General features: G+C 53.1%; 1 protein-coding gene across 1 annotated transcript in view; it reads left to right on the top strand.

Moving 5' to 3' along the window:
* PLXND1 (plexin D1) overlaps window positions 1-14978 on the top strand; it is a 55560-nt gene extending 40582 nt beyond the window's left edge. The window contains exons 21-36 of the mRNA XM_072785051.1: window positions 3921-4028; window positions 4125-4237; window positions 5095-5199; window positions 5698-5828; window positions 6221-6419; window positions 7457-7603; window positions 7755-7911; window positions 8687-8790; window positions 8873-8936; window positions 9718-9752; window positions 9997-10101; window positions 10609-10772; window positions 11957-12104; window positions 13141-13281; window positions 13454-13528; window positions 13756-14978. Coding sequence (XP_072641152.1) covers window positions 3921-4028; window positions 4125-4237; window positions 5095-5199; window positions 5698-5828; window positions 6221-6419; window positions 7457-7603; window positions 7755-7911; window positions 8687-8790; window positions 8873-8936; window positions 9718-9752; window positions 9997-10101; window positions 10609-10772; window positions 11957-12104; window positions 13141-13281; window positions 13454-13528; window positions 13756-13872 — 1913 coding nt within the window. The 3' untranslated portion in view covers window positions 13873-14978. The remainder of the gene's footprint in view (window positions 1-3920; window positions 4029-4124; window positions 4238-5094; window positions 5200-5697; window positions 5829-6220; window positions 6420-7456; window positions 7604-7754; window positions 7912-8686; window positions 8791-8872; window positions 8937-9717; window positions 9753-9996; window positions 10102-10608; window positions 10773-11956; window positions 12105-13140; window positions 13282-13453; window positions 13529-13755) is intronic.
* Window positions 14979-18174: the final 3196 nt, after the last annotated feature.

An 18174-nucleotide genomic window follows, 5' to 3' on the forward strand; every position in this document is an offset into this window, starting at 1 on the left:
CGATTACCTTAGCTTTGGCTATATAGCTTGAAACCTGGGAGCATGGCACCTCCTGTTTTATTCTTTCTCAAAATTTCTTTGGCTGTTTACATTTTAGGATTGTTTATTCTAATTCTGTGAAAAATACCACTGGTATTTTGATAGGGATTGCACTGAGTCTGTATATTGCTTTGGGTAGTGAGGGCATTTTAACAGTAATTCTTCCAATGTATGAGCATGGTATATCCCATTTCTTTTGTGTCATCCCAAGTGTTTCTCATCAATAATTTCTAGTTTTCAGAGTAAACATTTTTTTACCTCCTTGATAAAATTTATTCCTAAGTATTTTATTCTTTTTGATTCAATTGTAAATGGTACTATTTTCCCATTTCTCTTTCTGAATAGTTCTTTATTAGTGTATAGAAAGACAATAATAGCATACTAATTAGTATCCTGTATGTTTAGTAGTTGTAATAGTTGTTGTTTTGTGGGGTTTTTTGGTGGAGTCTTTAAAGTTTTCTACATATATCATCTGCAAATAGTGACAGTTTTACTTCTTCCTTTCCAATTTGGATGCCTTTTACTTCTTTTTCTTGCCTAATTGCTGTGGCTAGGACTTCTAAATGCTACGTTGAGTAAGATTGGTGAGAATGGGCATCCTTCCTGATCTTAGAGGAAACACTTTCAGCTTTTCACTGTTAAGTTTGATATTAACTTTGTCTCCATCCTATATGTCCTATATCACTTTATAGTATGTCTCTCTGTACTCACTTTATTGAGAATATTTATCATAAGATGTTGAATTTTGTCAAATTCTTTTTCTGCATCTATTGAGATGATCAAATGATTTCTATCCTTCATTTTTATGTTGATGTGGTGTATCACGTTGTGTGACTTATGGGTGTTAAACCATCCTTGTGTCCCTGCGATGACTCCTACTTGGTCATGGTGTATGATCTTCTAATGTCTTGTTGAATTCGGTTTGGTAATATTTTGTTGCAGATTTTTGCACCTTTGTTCAGTGATGTTGGGCTGTAGTTCTCTTTTTTTGTAATGCCTCTTTCTGGTTTTAGTATGAGGATAATGCTGATTTCATAAAATGAGTTTGGAAGTGTTCTTTCCTCTTCAACTGTTTGGAATTATATCAAGAGGATAAGTATTAACTCTTCTTTAAATGTTTGGTAGAATTCACCTGTAAAGCCATTTGGACCTGGACTTTTGTTTTGGGAGGAGTTTTTTGATTACTGACCTAATTTCATGACTAGTAGTCAGTCTAATTAGATTTTCTATTTCATGATTAAAAGATTGTATATTTCTAGGAATTTGACCATTTTTTCCAGATTCTCCAACTTGTTGGTGTATAACTATATAGTATTCTCTTATCTTTTGTATTTCTGTGGTATCAGTTACAATTTCTCCATTTTCATTTCTGATTCAATTCAGTCCTCTCTTTTTTTCCTTAATGAGTCTGACTAAAGGTTTGTCGACTTAGTTTCTTTTTTTTTTAAGATTTTTTTTTAAACTTATTCATTCATAGAGACACACAGAGAGAGAGACAGAGACAGAGACACAGGCAGAGGGAGAAGCAGGCACCATGCAGAGAGCCTGACGTGGGATTTGATCCCAGGTCTTCAGGATCACGCCCTGGGCTGCAGGCGGCGCTAAACCGCTGCGCCACCGGGGCTACCCCACGACTTTGGTTTTTTTTTTTTTTTTAATTTTTATTGATTTATGATAGTCACACACACAGAGAGAGAGAGAGGCAGAGACATAGGCAGAGGGAGAAGCAGGCTCCATGCACCGGGAGCCCGACGTGGAATTCGATCCCGGGTCTCCAGGATCACGCCCTGGGCCAAAGGCAGGTGCTAAACCGCTGCGCCACCCAGGGATCCCTCGACTTTGTTTCTTTTCAGAGAACCAGCTCTTGGCTTCACTGATCTTTTCTACTGTTTTTTGTTTTGTTTTGTTTTGTTTTGTTTTGTTTTTTTAGTTTATTTCATTTATTTCCGCTCTGATCTTTATTTCTTTCCTTCTACTAACTTTGAGTTTTGTTCTTCTTTTTTCTAGTTCCTTTAAAGTTAGATCATTTGAAACTTTTCTTGTAGGCCTGTATCACCATAAAATTCTCTCTTAGAGTGTTTTATTCTGTGTCCCAAGATTTCAGACTGTTATTTTTTTTTCATTTTCATTTGTCTCTATATTTGTGTTTATTTGCTCTTTGATATCTTCATTTACCCATTAGTTTCAGTAGCATGTTGTTTAGCCTCTATGTGTTTGTGTCTTTTCCCATTTTCTTCTCGGAATTAATTTCTAGTTTCATGCTGTTGTAGTCAGAAAAGATGTTTGATATTATTCCAGTGTTCTTAAATTTATTGATACTTGTTTTGTGGCCTAATACATGAACTAAGCTGGAGAATGTCCCCTGTGTACTTGAAAAGAATATGTATTTTGCTGTTTGGGGATGTAATGTTCTGTCTGTATCTGTTAAGTTCATCTGGTCCAATGTGTCATTTAAGGATGATGTTTTCTTGATTTTCTGTCTGGGTGATCTATCCATTGATACAAGTAGGGTGTTAAAGTCCCCTACTATTACTATGTTGCTGTCTATTTCTCCCTTCAGGCCTGTTAATATTTGCCTTGTATGTTTAGGTACTCCTCTGTTCAGTGCATCTTTACAAATGTTATATTCTCTTGTTAGATTGACCCCTTTATCATTATGTAGTGTCCTTCTTTGTCTATTACAGTCTTTGTTTTAAAGTCTATTTTATCTGATGTAAGGATTGCTATCCCAGCTTTCTTTGCATTTTCATTTGTATGAAACATGCTTTTCCATCCCCTCACTTCCAGTCTGTGTGTGACCTTAGATGTGAAGTGAGTCGCTTGTAGGCAGCATATAGATGGGTCCTTTTTTTTTTTTTTTTTAATCCACTTATCCACTCTATGTCTTTTGACTGGAGAATTCAGTCTAGTTATATTTAAAGTAATTATTGATAGGTGTGTACTTAACTGCCATTTTATTAGTTGTTTTCTGACTGTTTTTGTACTTTCTGTTTCTTTCTTCTCTTTCTCTCTTCCCTTATGTGTTGATAGTTTTCATTAGTGGTATGTTTAGATTTCTTTCTTTCTTTCTTTCTTTTTTTTTGTTTCTTTTCTTTTGTGTATTTTATGTTTTTTCTTTGTGGTTACTGTAAGGTTCACATATAATACCTTATATATATAACAGTCTCTTTTAAGTTGATAGTAAGTTAATTTTGAATACATTCCAGAGCTTCATATTTTTATTCCGCTCCATTATATATGTGTGTGTGTGTGTATAAATTTATTTACTTATTTTAGAGAGAGAGAGAGAGAGAGAGAGAGCAAGAGAGGGAGAGAGAATCTCAAGCAGACTCCACAATACATGTGGAGCCTGACACAGGTCTTAATCTCATGACCCTGAGATCATGACCTGAGCTGAACCAAGAACTGGACGCTTAAATGAAGATCCAGACACCCTCCACCCCATCTTATATTTTTTGATGACACAGTTTACATGTTTATTTTATGTATCTCTTAACTAATTATCATATTTTAATTAATTTTACTACTTTTGTCTTATCCTTTATCCTTGCTTTATAAGGTGTTTGGCCCACTATATTTATTTTATAATGCTTACCACTATTTTAAAACACACACACACTTCTTTTTAGGAGAATAGGATATCAGAATTGTTTTCCTGGGTGTTCCCCGACCCTTTACCCTGTAGGAGTTTTTAGCGCACCAGGGAGGGGAGGGCTGCAGGTGAAGGGCACCCATCCACCTCCCCACACCCTGCCCAGGGGAGCTGGAGAGGAAGCTAGTAGGACCTCTCCCTCCAGCCCCGGCCCCTGTGCACTGCCACGTGCCAACAGATGTTTTCCAAGGGGCTGTTCAGGCCTGACCTGCCTCTCTACTGCCTGCAGCCCTGTTTGTCTTCTGTACTAAGAGCCGCCGTGCCGAGCGCTACTGGCAGAAGACTCTGCTGCAGATGGAGGAGATGGAATCTCAGATCCGAGAGGAAATCCGTAAAGGTAGCGGGTTGGGGACCACGCGGGGCTGTGGACCTTGGCTCTGCCATCTGGGGAATGGGTTCGAGATGTCCTCACAGCTCCCTGCCAACCCCCCAGGCTTTGCCGAGCTGCAGACAGACATGACTGATCTGACCAAGGAGCTGAACCGCAGCCAGGGCATCCCCTTCCTGGAGTATAAGCACTTTGTGACACGCACCTTCTTCCCTAAGGTCAGCCTGCACCTTGCCAGCCACCTCAGGGGCTCCTTGACCTCCTTCTGGGCCCTGCTGCCTTAGAGGGCCCCACATGGGCCCCTGGAGCAGTGCCTAACCTCCATGCGCTCCCACGGCAGCCTTGGCCACCTGCCCTCGCCTGCGGAGGGAAGGCGCCTAGTTTCTCCCCTCACTTTTCTCTGTTCATTTGATGTCTAGCTGTCCATACAGAAGCCGGCTGCTGGCCCCAGTCTTCTCCCGGGGTGTAGGGCCTGCCTCTTTCCTTACTGAGGTGGCGAGCAGAGGTGGCCCAGGCTTTCCTAGGCGCCCAGTGCTCCGCCAGCCTCTCTCAGCCCTGGGTCCCTTCCCAGACAGGCTTCTACATCCCCTCCTCCTACCCATTGGACTCTACCTCAAGCCTCCCATCCATCTTTGTGTTCCAGGGGCTACTCCCCTGGCCCCATCTTCCCTGGCCTGGCCAGAGCATTCCTGCTGGCAGCCAGTGCCCTGCCTTTTGCCCTGTCCACACTATTCACCATGCAGCAGCCCAAGCAAGGCCATACCGTGGTCCCTGCTGGCCTCTCTGCTCTCTCTCCCATTCCACACTGAGCTGCTTCTGCTTCCTCATAAGCCTTGTGTGCTCTTGCATTGCCACACCTTGTATTGGGAGGTCCTGCTCCTTCCTTTCCTCCCCCACCCCAAGCCCCTTGGGCCACCCCTCCTTGCTTCTCTGGGCCCTTAAGGCCCCTGGGCATGGTCTCCTGCCTCTTCTTCCTTTACAAGGTATCCCTTTGCACTTGTTGAGCGGCCCTTGCATGCCAGTCAGGGGAGACCGCAGCCCTGCTGAGATGCCGGGGGGTGGTCTACCCCTACAGTGTTCCTCCCTCTATGAAGAACGTTATGTACTGCCCTCCCAGACCCTCAACTCCCAGGGCAGCTGCCCGGTGCAGGAGACCCACCCACTGCTGGGAGAGTGGAAGGTGAGTATCCTGTGCACGTGTGTGCATGTACACACAGGGCTCAGAGCCACCCCATCCCTCATCTGGCCCATTGATCCTAATCACGGGAAGTTGAGAGGGATCAGTTATTGGAAGACAGTAAGTCCTCCATCCCAAGAGGCACTCAAGTGGCCATTCAGGGTGTTATAAGTGCTGACCCCAAGAGAGGCAGGGAGACGAGAGGATTGGGTCTTTCTGGACATTCCATTCTACCTGCTGCCTCCAGAATGGCAAGCAAGAGGGTCCTACACACAGGGACTCTGGGTTACCTCCAGACACCCTTAACCTTTTTCGAGGCCCACTTTTCAACTCAACTGAGCCATGATTCCCAGTTGGGAGTTAAGAGACATCTGCCATGAAAGGTGGTGAGATTCCCATCCCAGGAGGCATTCGAAGAACCATTCAGGGCATTATAAGTCCTGCCTTCCAGGCCAGGCAGAGGTACCAGACCCCTGTGCACTGCACCGATTACTTCCACAGATCCCGGAGAGCTGCCGGCCCAACATGGAAGAGGGGATCAGCCTGTTTTCCTCGTTGCTCAACAACAAGCACTTCCTCATTGTCTTTGTGCATGCGCTGGAGCAGCAGAAAGACTTTGCAGTGCGTGACAGGTCAGGCTGCGAGGCTCTGGGAGAGGGACAGGGGCCACACAGCCTGTCCTGGCTTGGCCTGGCCAGACCCAAGGCTGGGCAGTTTGCAAATCACCTTGCCTGCCAGGCAGTAGGCATCCACCCAGCACCAGGCCCCCACGTGCTTTCCATTCCTGGGCCTGGATGCCCAAGCTATGGGCTCAGGGACATGGTGGTTGCTGGAATGTTCAAGAAGTTGGCCCTTTGTCCAGGTGGGTTTGAGCTGCACTCTCACCCATCTGCCAGGCACCAGCCACACAGGCATACCTGGGGTCACCAGGTCCACAAGGCAGCAGTGGAGCCCCATACACATGCTCCTCACATCCCAGGGCCCTGAGGTACAGCTGCTGCTGAGGCCACGCACCCACCCACAGGTGCAGCCTGGCCTCCCTGCTGACCATCGCGCTCCACGGCAAGCTCGAGTACTACACGGGCATCATGAAGGAGCTGCTGGTGGACCTCATCGACGCCTCGGCCGCCAAGAACCCGAAGCTCATGCTGCGGCGTACGGAGTCTGTGGTTGAGAAGATGCTCACCAACTGGATGTCCATCTGCATGTACAGCTGTCTGCGGGTAACACAGTAGGGCCTGCCACCTCCCAGGCCTTCCTCATGACAAGCATCACGTATCTGACTCTGTTTCACCCTCATGCCAGCTCTGTCAGGAGGAGTCATCATACCCTTCATGCAGATGAGGGAAGGGGCTCAGGGAGCAGGGACAGGCCTGTGGGGTCCAAGACACAGCTCAGAGAAGGCCTGGCTTCCCGTAAGGGCTCAGAGCAAGCTCAGGGCAGAACAGAGGCTGTGTCAAGAAGTTTGTTCCAGATGGTTTTCTTAGTCATCAAACCCTCCCCTGTGTGCCTTTGGACCATGGCTCTGGGTTCAGACGATAAACGAGGCCCAGTCTCAGCCCTTAAGATTCCCCCAGGCTTAGAGGAGACAGATGTGGAAATAGCAATTAACATACAGAGCAATAAATGCCACGCAGTGGAGCTCAACTGCTGAGGCCTTGGGCCTGGGTGGAGGGTTCAAGGTGGCTTCCTGGAGGGGGTGACCCTAAGCTCAGGTCTGAGGGCTCATAGGAGGGCAGGGGTATGAGGCCCACCTGGCCCAAGATGCTTTACGCTCCCCAGCCTGTGATTTGAGACATTCTGTATTCTAAACTCACCCTGGGCAGCTTAGCAGAGTCATGGGCTTGGCAGCCGGCTCATCCAGGGTTCAAGTCTAGCCCTGCTACTTCCCCACTCAGTGACCCTGGGCAGGTTGATTGTCCTCTCTGAGCCTCAGCAGTGAGGATGACATCCCATACTGGAAAGAGTTGCTGGGATGACCAAATGCATGTACCTGCCCACAGCCAAGCATTTTCCACCTCAGAGTCTATGGAGACACCAGGAGTGGGGGACAGGAGGCAGGGGGAGACAGGAGGATGGCACCAGGATCCAAAAGGGGTAACAACCCAGGCAGCCATGGAAGTGTTGGTGGAAGGGGCTGGTGAAGTGTTCCGGATGGGGCCACGGCATGGCCAAAGGCTTGGGGGCTGGATATGGAGGCGGGTGGGGGCTGGGCCAGGCAGGCTGGGCCTCAGCCCCTCACAGCCCTGTGCCCCCCCAGGAAACAGTGGGGGAGCCGTTCTTCCTGCTTCTGTGCGCCATCAAGCAGCAGATCAACAAGGGTTCCATTGACGCCATCACGGGCAAGGCCCGCTACACGCTCAACGAGGAGTGGCTGCTGCGGGAGAACATCGAGGCCAAGCCCCGGGTGAGCCGGGCTGGGTCAGGGCAGCTTGGCAGCAGGGTGGGAGCCGTCTCCCAGGCTGACCAGGAACGCCCTGACCTGAATCATGACCCCACCGCCTAGGCCCAGGGTAATGATGGGAGGGACTTGCTGACTGTCTCCTCCTCTCTTGCAGAACCTGAATGTGTCCTTCCAGGGCTGTGGCATGGACTCGCTGAGTGTGCGGGCCATGGACACAGACACGCTGACACAGGTGAAAGAGAAGATTCTGGAAGCCTTCTGCAAGAATGTGCCCTACTCTCAGTGGCCACGTGCGGAGGACGTTGACCTCGGTGGGCAGGGCCTCGGCATTGGGCTACTCCAGTGGGAACTGTCGCCTGCTTTGGTTGCATGTGCCTTTCACTCAGTTAATGTACATTAATTGTGGCCCTGGGGACACAGAGACGATCAGACAAGGTGCCCATCACCAAGGAGCTCCTGTTCTGGTGGGGAGATGGGTACTGCAGTGTGAGCCAGCTGCAGATAACAGCAAAAAGTATTCAGGGAAAGCTTGCTCGAGGAGGTGAAGTTGGAGTGGGTTTTGAAGGATGCATAGGAGTTTCGGTTGGGCCAAAATCTGCCATTCATTCTTTGATTGTAGGCCCCATTCCAGGCACCAGATTGTGAGGATAGATGGGTTCAGTGACTGTCTATTCATAGCAGGGAGCTCCCTGGGTCTGGCACGCAGGGGCCGGGATAGGCTGTGAGATGAGGTGGGGCAGGTATTCAGTCACCTAGAACCTGGAAGGGCAGTCAGTACCTCAGGACAGTGGGAGTCATGGAAGGTCTGTGATCCCTTTCACACATGCTACCTTTTCTTATTTCATCAGCGATAGTAAAGTAACAGCCTCAAGGTTGGAGACATGGGCAGACCTCCTGCTCTGTGCCCATGTACTCTCTCCTCTGAATCTCTTTCCTCCTTTGCATTTTAAAAAATAAGGCTCAGAGAGAGCCATGGCTTGCCCTAGATTCCACAGAGGGAGCCAGACGCCTCTCCCTGTGCGGCCTGGGCTGGTGCTGCCTCCTCCAGCCAGCTCCCCGCCCCTGAACCCTGTTCTCTGCCCCCAGAGTGGTTTGCCTCAAGCACGCAAAGCTATATCCTCCGGGATCTGGATGACACCTCAGTAGTCGAGGACGGCCGCAAGAAGCTCAACACGCTGGCCCACTACAAGGTAGGATCCCCAGCCCACCCCACTCCCACCTCTGCCCTCCCTGACCTCTGACCTCTGACCTCAGCCTCTCCCCTCCTGTCAGATCCCTGAAGGTGCCTCCCTGGCCATGAGTCTCACAGACAAGAAGGACAACACACTGGGCCGAGGTAGCACCGGTGGATGTGGGGAGGGGGTCAGGCCAGGCTTCGGCCCCTTCCTAGCAGCCCTAGTAGGGAAGCCAAGAGGCAGGGCTGGGCCGGGCTGTGGCCTCCTTGGGCGGAGCGAGGACTGGGCCAGGCCCCCTCTGCCCCAGTCCTGTTTGGGCCGCCAGGCCTCCTCACGCTGGGATCCTGCGGGCAGCCAGAGAGAGGCCCCAAGAGGGCGGGATGTGGTTTCAAGAGGTCTGGGCAGCAGCCAGGCTGGAGGGGGAGGCGGCATGCCCATCTGGGTTTTGGGCTGTGTCCCTGCCTCAATTCCACCCCCATCCATACCCTCAGGCTCGCAGACCTAGCTTTCCAGCTGCCAGGCATGGGGTCCAAGGCTCCTTTGGTCTTAGGGTCCCCTGCTAAGGTCAGCAGCAGGATCTCGGGTGTCTTCCTGCAGCTTCTGAGGTCTGGGCTGGCAGGAGCTCTGGTCTGGGCAGTGGAGGGGTGAGGGCAGCCACGCTGTGCCCCTGTGGGGTCTCCACCATGTCTGTCTGTTGACTGTTTCTCCTTTCTCCTTGTGTGCGTCTCATTTGTGTGCCTTTTTGTCTCGGGCTTGTTCTCTGTGTGTCTCTCTGGATCTCTCTTACCTCTGTCTCTGTCTCTATCTCTCACGCTCACTTTCTTCCAGTATTGCTTTGGATCTCTCTCTCTCTCTCTCTTTCATTTCTGTCTCCATTCCTGTTTTTCTCTCTCTCCACCCCCTCCTCTCTCTTGTTTATTTATTGTGTTTTCCCTCTCACAGTGAAAGACTTGGACACAGAGAAGTATTTCCATCTGGTAAGTGCCCGGCCTCTGGCCCTGGGGGTGCCCACCCTCACTGGGTATGGACTTGGCTTCCTGCCACCCTGGGCCTCTGGGGAGAGTACTGCCAGGCTGGGGAAAGGCCGGGGGTTGGGGAGCAGGGATGGGTCCCTTGTGCCCCGCCAAGCACCAGGTACCTGCGGGTTGCGGGACAGGACCTCCCACAGGACGGCCAAGGATGGTGCTGGGCGCCAGACTGACCAGCGCTCTGGCCTCCCAGGTGTTGCCCACAGACGAGTTAGCAGAGCCCAAGAAGTCCCACCGGCAGAGCCACCGCAAGAAGGTGCTACCAGAGATCTACCTGACTCGCCTGCTGTCCACCAAGGTGGGCCTGGCCACTTCGCCCCATCAGTGGGCCAGCTGTCCACACATGCCTGGGTGTAGGGCGAGAGTTCTTCTCCTGTGACTCTGGATGAGCACCCCTGAGAGAGGCTCAGGGCTTTGTGTTGCTCCTGAGGGGTTTTCTCTCAGCCAAGAAAGGTACCTGACGGATGGCTTCTGTATTAGCCACTGTGACAGGGCAGCAGAGGTCCAGAGGGGTCAGTGCTGTCGCTGAGGTCCCAATGGCTCAGGTGGCAGTCATCACCCGGCCCTACCAATTCCCCACCCTGTGCCCCAGTATCTGGATAAGTCCTTCTAATACCCTCCCCAGGGAGGAGGATTTCACAGATGAGAAAATCACGGCCCAGAGAGGTTAGGTGACCAGCCCGATGGTACATGGCTTTCCCACACACCAACCCAAGCACTTCAGGCTCCCTGGAGCTACCAAAGGTGCCCACTCACCCTCCCCAGGTGGTGCTGGGCTGATAGCAGCCACCCGACTCTTCTGCAGGGCACGCTGCAGAAGTTTCTGGATGACCTGTTCAAGGCTATTCTCAGTATCCGTGAAGACAAACCCCCACTGGCCGTCAAGTACTTCTTTGACTTCCTGGAGGAGCAGGCGGAGAAGAGGGGGATCTCAGATCCTGATACTCTGCACATCTGGAAGACCAACAGGTTGGTGGGCCGATGGCGTGTGGGCAGTGGGCCGGCAGGGAGGGAGGTGTAGCCTCCTTGCTTCAGTGTGGGCAGCCCTAGTGCAGGAGTTTGGAGCCTGGTCTCTCAGCCCAGCTGCCAGGGTTCCGGCCCTGTTTGGCCCCCTCCTACCCATGTGACCTTGGGTAAGTGACTTCACCTCTCTGTGCTTTAGTCTTTCCAGCGGTAAAACCAGGATAATCAAAGTAATCCACCTTACTTGTAAGAATTAACTAAAAGCGAGCAGGGTGGAAGTTTGGCCCTTACCATCACTTCTCTCCTCAACTCCTCTAGGACGGGCACCGTCAGCTCCATTTTACAGATGAGAACAGTGAGGCTCACAGAGAAGGCCCTGCTCGAGATCAAGCGGCCCTTGGCAGTGGCAGAGCCAGGCTCAAACCCACCCCTACCCAGTTCATAGCTTTCCTTTGAGGCATGTCTTTCTTAGCTTTTGGGGTCACAGGCCCCCACAACTTGTTGAAAACTTCAGCCTGAACCTCAGGAAAAGTGACAGCCTAGACGTTTCTGTGCAGTTGCAGGGGCTTCTCAGAGCTCTGGCTGGGTGGGGGAGTGGGGTGTCCATGCACTCTGGGCTGCTGAGTCACTGGGTGGCCCTGGGTTGGGGGTATTGCCAACCCTTTCTGGCCTCCTGAGGCCAAGGCCAAAAATCCAGACCCCGCCCTCCCGCAGCCCTTTCTGGCTTCTCAGTGGCCCCGCTAATGGTGGACTTCCTGCTGCCGTGCAAGGGCTGTAAGGAGGAGCCGTGTGCTGCCCGGCAGGGCGGGGCTGAGGGGGTGGGTTCCTCTAATGAGAACCAGGACCAGGCTGGAGGCTCCCTCGTGAGAACAGAAGGCTGTGTGGGGTTGGGGGAAGGCCTGAAGGTAGTCTGGCCCTGCAACGCCTGCCTGGAGCATCCTGCCCCGCTGCAAGCAGCAAACCCTCCTCTTGGCCCCTCTGCCACCCTCGCCGGCTGGGATGGTCATCAGCCCTGTTTGTGGAGGAGCAGACTGAGGTTCTGTCTTAGGTCGAAACCTCTCTGGCCTTGAGGGGTAAAGCCGGCCTGCCCTTGGCGCCTGGCTGCCTTCCTCTTTGACCCCCCTCACCCAGCAACCCCCTCCTTTGTGGCCGCACCCTCACACAGCGCCTCCATCACCCCCATCCCACAGCCTTCCTCTCCGGTTCTGGGTGAACATCCTGAAAAACCCCCAGTTTGTCTTCGACATCGACAAGACGGACCACATCGACGCCTGCCTCTCTGTCATCGCTCAGGCTTTCATTGACGCCTGCTCCATCTCCGACCTGCAGCTGGGCAAGGTCTGCCGCTCCGGGGTGGGCTGCCCACGGCCGGGTGGGAAGAGGGGGCCAAGGCAGGGGGCGTGCACCTCGAGTCTTTCTGGGAGGGGAACCAAGGAGCTCGGGTTTGGGGGGCAGGGAATGAACAGCGACCTTCCAACTGGGGCAAATGCCCAGAAACTGGCCCTTGTGGTCAGAAAGTCTGCACCCATCTCGGGTGTGCACCACACCCCCTGCCATGTTTAGGCCCTAGAGCCAGGCCCGGGGGAAACCTGCGTGGTCAGGTACAACATCATGAGAGACTCAGCCAGGCTCCGAGCAGCAGTCCTGATGGCCGAGGGCCTTCCACGTGGGCACCGAGTGAGGAGTGGGTAGAGGGGAACAGGTGACCTCTGAGCTGCACACAGGAGGGGCCTCCCTGAGACCCCTGGCTTTGGAGCAGGGAGAGGAGAGAGAACAGCATTCCAGGCATCAGGAACTACCTGGCCGAGAGCAGGGAGGCATGAAAGAGTGCTGGCCGCTGTGAACCTTAATGAGATGGTGTCATTAGACCTGGCACTGGAGGATGGCGGGTACGCCGCCCTGCCTTCAGCCTGTGACTTCCAGGGGCTGCGCGAGAAAGAATGCCATCACTTCTCACATCCAGCCTCCGCAGGCAGGATGCCTGTGACAAAGAACTGGGAGCGCACTTGGCACGTTTTGCTTTTGGGTGTTGGAAACATACAGTGGGAAATATTCCACTGAGCCAGCAATCAAGTTTCCGGCAATCTTAGCCACCAAGACGCATAACCCTAAGCAAGGATGTAGATGAAACAGCCTGTGTGCAACTAAGAGCTGGCACAGAGCCCGTGTACTTCCCCCCTAAAGGAAGCAGGTCCCCCTTCAGGTCATCCCCCTACAGTCCTATAGAACATAGGGCAGGGGCTCCGTGCCGAAGGGCAGCACACGGCAGTGATGGGGCCGTTTGTGTGGCAGTAGGGACATGGCTTGTCCAGAAACAGAGGAGTCCGTCTGGTCTCCATCCGCCGGCTTATCCCCACTACTCCCCTCTGCCCAGGATTCGCCAACCAACAAGCTCCTCTACGCCAAGGAGATTCCCGAGTACCGCAAGATCGTGCAGCGCTACTACAAGCAGATCCACGACATGACTCCGCTTAGCGAGCAGGAGATGAACGCGCACCTGGCAGAGGAGTCCCGGGTGCGGCCGGCTCCAGAGGGGCCTTGTGGGCGTGGGGCTGGGACTGGACTTCCAGGGGCGGGCTGTGGGCAGCTGAGGGTTTGTGTGTAACCCCCTGGGCTGGGGCTGGGGCTGGCCTTGGCCTTGCAGGGTAGGTTAACCACCCCTCCCACTCCCTCCTTCCTCTCCGTAGAAATACCAGAACGAGTTCAACACCAACGTGGCCATGGCTGAGATTTATAAATACGCCAAGAGGTATCGCACACAGGTGGGTACCCCTGATGTGAGGTGCCCCCGCCCTTTTCGGCCCTGCCCTCCTCCTCCTCTGCTCAGGAAAACCCCAGGAGAAGTTCATGCTCAGGTGTCCGCACCCCAGGACATTTGCGCTGTCGGGGGCCAGTTGGCAGCAGTAGAAATCCAGGCAGCGTGGTGGTCCCCACCTTCTACAGTGGGGGCCTCAGGCTGTGACCCAGCTGCCCCTTGCTCCCCCCTCAGATCATGACTGCCCTGGAGGCAAACCCCACTGCTCGGAGGACCCAGCTGCAGCACAAGTTCGAGCAGGTGGTAGCCCTGATGGAAGATAACATCTACGAGTGCTACAGCGAGGCCTGAGCCTGGGGGAGACGTGCTGGGGAGGGACACTGCCCTCAGCTTCACTCTGTGCCACTCTGTGCCGTGCCTCTGACTCCGGCTGGGAAATGACTGAGCAGGATGGGCTTCAGGAGAGGGGCTGGGGAATGGAGGAGCTTCTCTGATCCAGGCATGGGAGCCCCCCAGCCCTGGCCCCCATGGGCACCTCCATCCCCTCCCACCTGCCCCCAGATCTGATCTCTGGGTTGGGGACTTGAAAGCCAAGCCAGCCCCCTGGTAAGGCTCCCGCCACCCCCCAAGCACAGCCTGGATGGAGGCCCCCCCAGCTCTGCCACCACCGCTGCTGCCAAGAGCCCTGCCCCCCATGGCCCAACGCCCTCAAACAGAGGAGCCCCCAGCCCAGAGGCCGCAGCCAGAAACACTACCTCATCAATGTGGCGGAGGGGAGGCCTCCTGGAACCAGCCCTCCATTGGTTTCTGCTTCAACCACCAGAACGTCATCTCCGTCTTCTCACCCCGAGAGAACCCTGGCGACTCACGGTTTCAAGCAGCGTCAGGTGTTCGTTGCTCGAGCGGCTGCTGGTGGAGTGGGCAGTGCCCACGGCCCGTGGGCAGGCTCCGTGGGCTTCCCCACAAGCTGGGGTGGGCGGAGGACGAGGGGACAGGTGCTGAGTGCTGCCAGGCTGGAGGGAGGGAGAGGGCTGAGTCGCACCAAGGCTGTAGCTGGGCTACTTGATCTTGCTGGAAGTGTTTCTAAAGATAGCACCACTTTTTTTTTTAAAGCTTTTATATATTAAAAAAAAAAAAAAAAAACTTATCACGCGCCAACTGTGAATAGCTGCCGCTTGTGCAGAGGACCCGGGGAGGGGTCCCAAGGGGCTCCCAACACAACACTGGAAAGGACTGTTCCAGGAGACAGGCAGAGACAATCCCCCGCCCCGACTCAAGGCCCTGAAAAAAGTCACCCATTCTGTTCCTGTCAGAAGCGACCCTCCACTGCTGACCGGGCTCCCCCTGCAGCAGACCCAGCCAGCACTGGGACTGGCTCCGAGCCTGCGGGGGCTGGGCTGGAGGGGTGGCTGAGAAGCTCTGGAACCTTCTTTATAATAAAAGCCTGATGGGAAAACCTGCTGTGGGCTCCAGCCTTTATCCCGAGATGGCCTGGAAGGGAAATGTGTGCTTATAGGAGAAAGGAGAGGACCAGGTGGGTGTAGAGCCCTGCCTCGGCCATGCTCCTGAGGGAGGGTTGGGCAGATACCTGAGCCCGCCCTGGGCAGGCAGTGGCAAGGTTCAGTGGGACAGTGTGTGCTTGCCATGGGCCTGGCCCTCAGCTGAACTTCCTGGGCTTCGAGGGCCCCCATGGGACCTCCAGGAAGCCATCAAAGCTCCCACGGGCCACCTACCCCTGGGCAGACCCCACTCCTAGTACCTTTATAACAGGCCTGTGAGGAACAGAATATTATGCCCATTTTACAGATAAAGAAATGGACTGTCAGCACCGTAGAAGAATCCCCACAGGTCACATAGCCAGGGAACAGCAAAGTGGGAACACAAACCAGGTTGCGTGGGCCCCTCATTCCTCTGTTTTGTGCTTCCTCCAGGCAGTCTCCACAGTGGCTCCCAAATGTGTGGAGAGGTCAAGGTGACAGTCCTAGAGAGAACTAATGTTTATGTACACCCCCCTGAATTCCTCATCAATCTTGAAAACCTCACTTTTTTCACATTAGGAAATATGCAGTTTCCCCAAGGCCAGTGTAACCTTGGACTGGTCCCAGTGGGGCAATCCATTCCTCATGATGGTCAACCTTACCCAAGTAAGGTCAGCACTACCACAGAACCCCGCACCCCCCAGCCCCCAGCCCACCCAGCTGGCTCTGGGCCTAAGCTGGGGGTGAGGTTCATTGCTGTCCCCCAGGAAGAGGGGGGCTTCATTAGAGGACCGGCCACAAATCAGAAGCAACTCAATTATGTTTCTGTCACAATGTGGAGAAAACTCAGCACCCATTTATCAAGAATAAGAACTAAGAAAAATTCATACCATGTATTTATTTTTTTAAATTCATACCATTTAAACAAAATCCCGCAAATACCAGTTCTAGAATTAATGAGAACAGAGAAGTGAGAAAAGAAAAATAAACAATTTTTAGCTTTAAAAATAGCCTTCTCCTGTAGGGGCTTCTGGGTGGAGACAGATTCTTTATCTTTCCAAATTTTCTATTTTGAGCGCTGATTCCCTTTTATTAAGCAGCAGATTTTCTAATTTAAGTTATTGACACATTTGATAGGGATTTTTTTTTTTTGAGTGGTGTGATTTTAGAATGAATACATGCTTCCTGCAGAAATGTCAGGAAATAAAAGCTACCCTAATCCACCCATGGTTCATGTCCCAGAGAATGCCGGTCCCGATCGTGTGCCCACCTGGGCCGGAGGCTGAGTAGAATCCGGGGCCAGGGTGTACACACCATTTTGTAACCTGCCTTTTCCCCCGTGCAACAGTATGTCAATGACATCCTTCCCGTGGCATTAAAGATTCTGCAGCTTGTTTTAATGCCTGATTAACATGCAGCTCCTTCTTGCAGTTTAGAGACACGTTGGCAGTGGAGGGAAAATCTCTAGTTTTGGGGGTTGTTTCTCTGCACAGAAGGTGGGCAACTTCTGTGAGCCGCCCACAGGTCTGACCTGGGGCCCTGAAGACTTGCCTTGCAGGATGCCCCGCTGCCTGAGGGCCAGGGGAAGTGGAGACCCTCGGCACAGGGTCCTTGAGTGGGGACCAGGGAGGCTCGGCTGCGTGTCCCTGTCCTGGGTGCTGTCCGGGCCCTGCCAGGCCAGGAGTACTAGCCCGGCCCGAGCTCGTGGAGGCACGAGGCCCAGCGATGCCGCCCCGGAGCCCGGCCGGTGGCCCCCACACCCGCTCCAGACCATGAAGGGAGCAGAGGCACATCAGCCCCGTGGAGAAGGCAGGCCCGGCTCCCGCCCTCCGCTCGCAGCCACACCACAGGTGCCCCGCACGCTGGCAGCGCTAGAGCAGGCCTCACGCGGGAACTGGAAAGCGAGGGCCGGGTTGCAGGCGGGGCCTGGTGCCGCAGGCTGGCCCGTGGCCGCTTCCTGCTGTGCCCCGTCTGCCCGCTTTCCCGAGTCCAGTCTACCAGCCCCCACCCCACGCGTCTAGTTCATTCCTACCTTCTCTGCCCCTCCCTGGCTCAGCTGTCACCCCCCGACTGGACACCCTCTCAGCAACCTCCTGCCCGAGTGGAGCCCTCACCCCAGGAAACCGTCACCATGGAGTCACCATGCTGTGCATGCCCCAAACTATAGACTCATCCTCGACCTCTTTCTCAATCCAACACTTCAGCAGATCCCATCCCCCCCTGCTTAAACTTCTACCCAGAACCCACCACTTCTTCAGCCCTCCCTCCACAGCCAGCTCTCCTCATGAGGACCACCACCGAAGCCCGTGTCCCCTGCGGTCACCCTGCTGCTCACTGTCCTCTGATGGCTCCTGCTGGCAACTACAGTGAAACCCAGAGTTCTTCCCCTGGCTCCCAAGGCCCTTCCTGATCTAGCCACGGCCTACCTACCCCACAGTCCTTGTCCTGCTCTAGCTACTGCTGCGTAACAAACCAGCCCAATCCTCAGTCGTTTATTTATTTAAAGATTTTATTTATTCATGAGAGACACAGAGAGAGAGAGAGAGAGAGAGGCAGAGACACAGGCAGAGGGAGAAGCAGCCTCCCTGTGGGAAGCCTGATGTGGGACCAGATCCTGGGTCTCCAGGATCAGGCCCTGGGCCAAAGGCGGTGCTGAACCATGAGCCCCTGAGCTACCTGGGCTGCCCCTCCTCAGTCACTTTTTTTTTTTTAAGATTATTTATTTATTTATTCATAGAGACAGAGAGAGAGAGAGAGAGAGAGGCAGAGACACAGGCCGAGGGAGAAGCAGGCTCCACGCAACAAGCCTGATGTGGGACTCGATCCCAGGTCTCCAGGATCACACCCCGGGCTGCAGGCGGCGCTAAACCGCTGCGCCACCAGGGCTGCCCTCCTCAGTCATTTAAAACAACAGCATTCATTTACAGTAGTCGCCCTGCCCTCTCCACTGGGGATACATTCCAAGACGCCCAGTGGATGCCCAAAACTGCAAACAGTGTGAACCCTATGGATGCTCTATCTTTTCATAGACACACATACCCACAACAAAGTTTAATTTATGAATTAAGCGCAGTAAGAGGTCGACAGGTAGTACTAATATATAGTAGATTGTTATAATTGCTCTAATAAGAATTCTGTGACTGTGGTCTCTCTCTCTCCCTCTCAAAACAACTTA

This window comes from Canis lupus, chromosome 19 (assembly GCF_048164855.1).
Source record: "Canis lupus baileyi chromosome 19, mCanLup2.hap1, whole genome shotgun sequence".
Classification (NCBI taxonomy): Eukaryota; Metazoa; Chordata; class Mammalia; order Carnivora; family Canidae; genus Canis; species Canis lupus.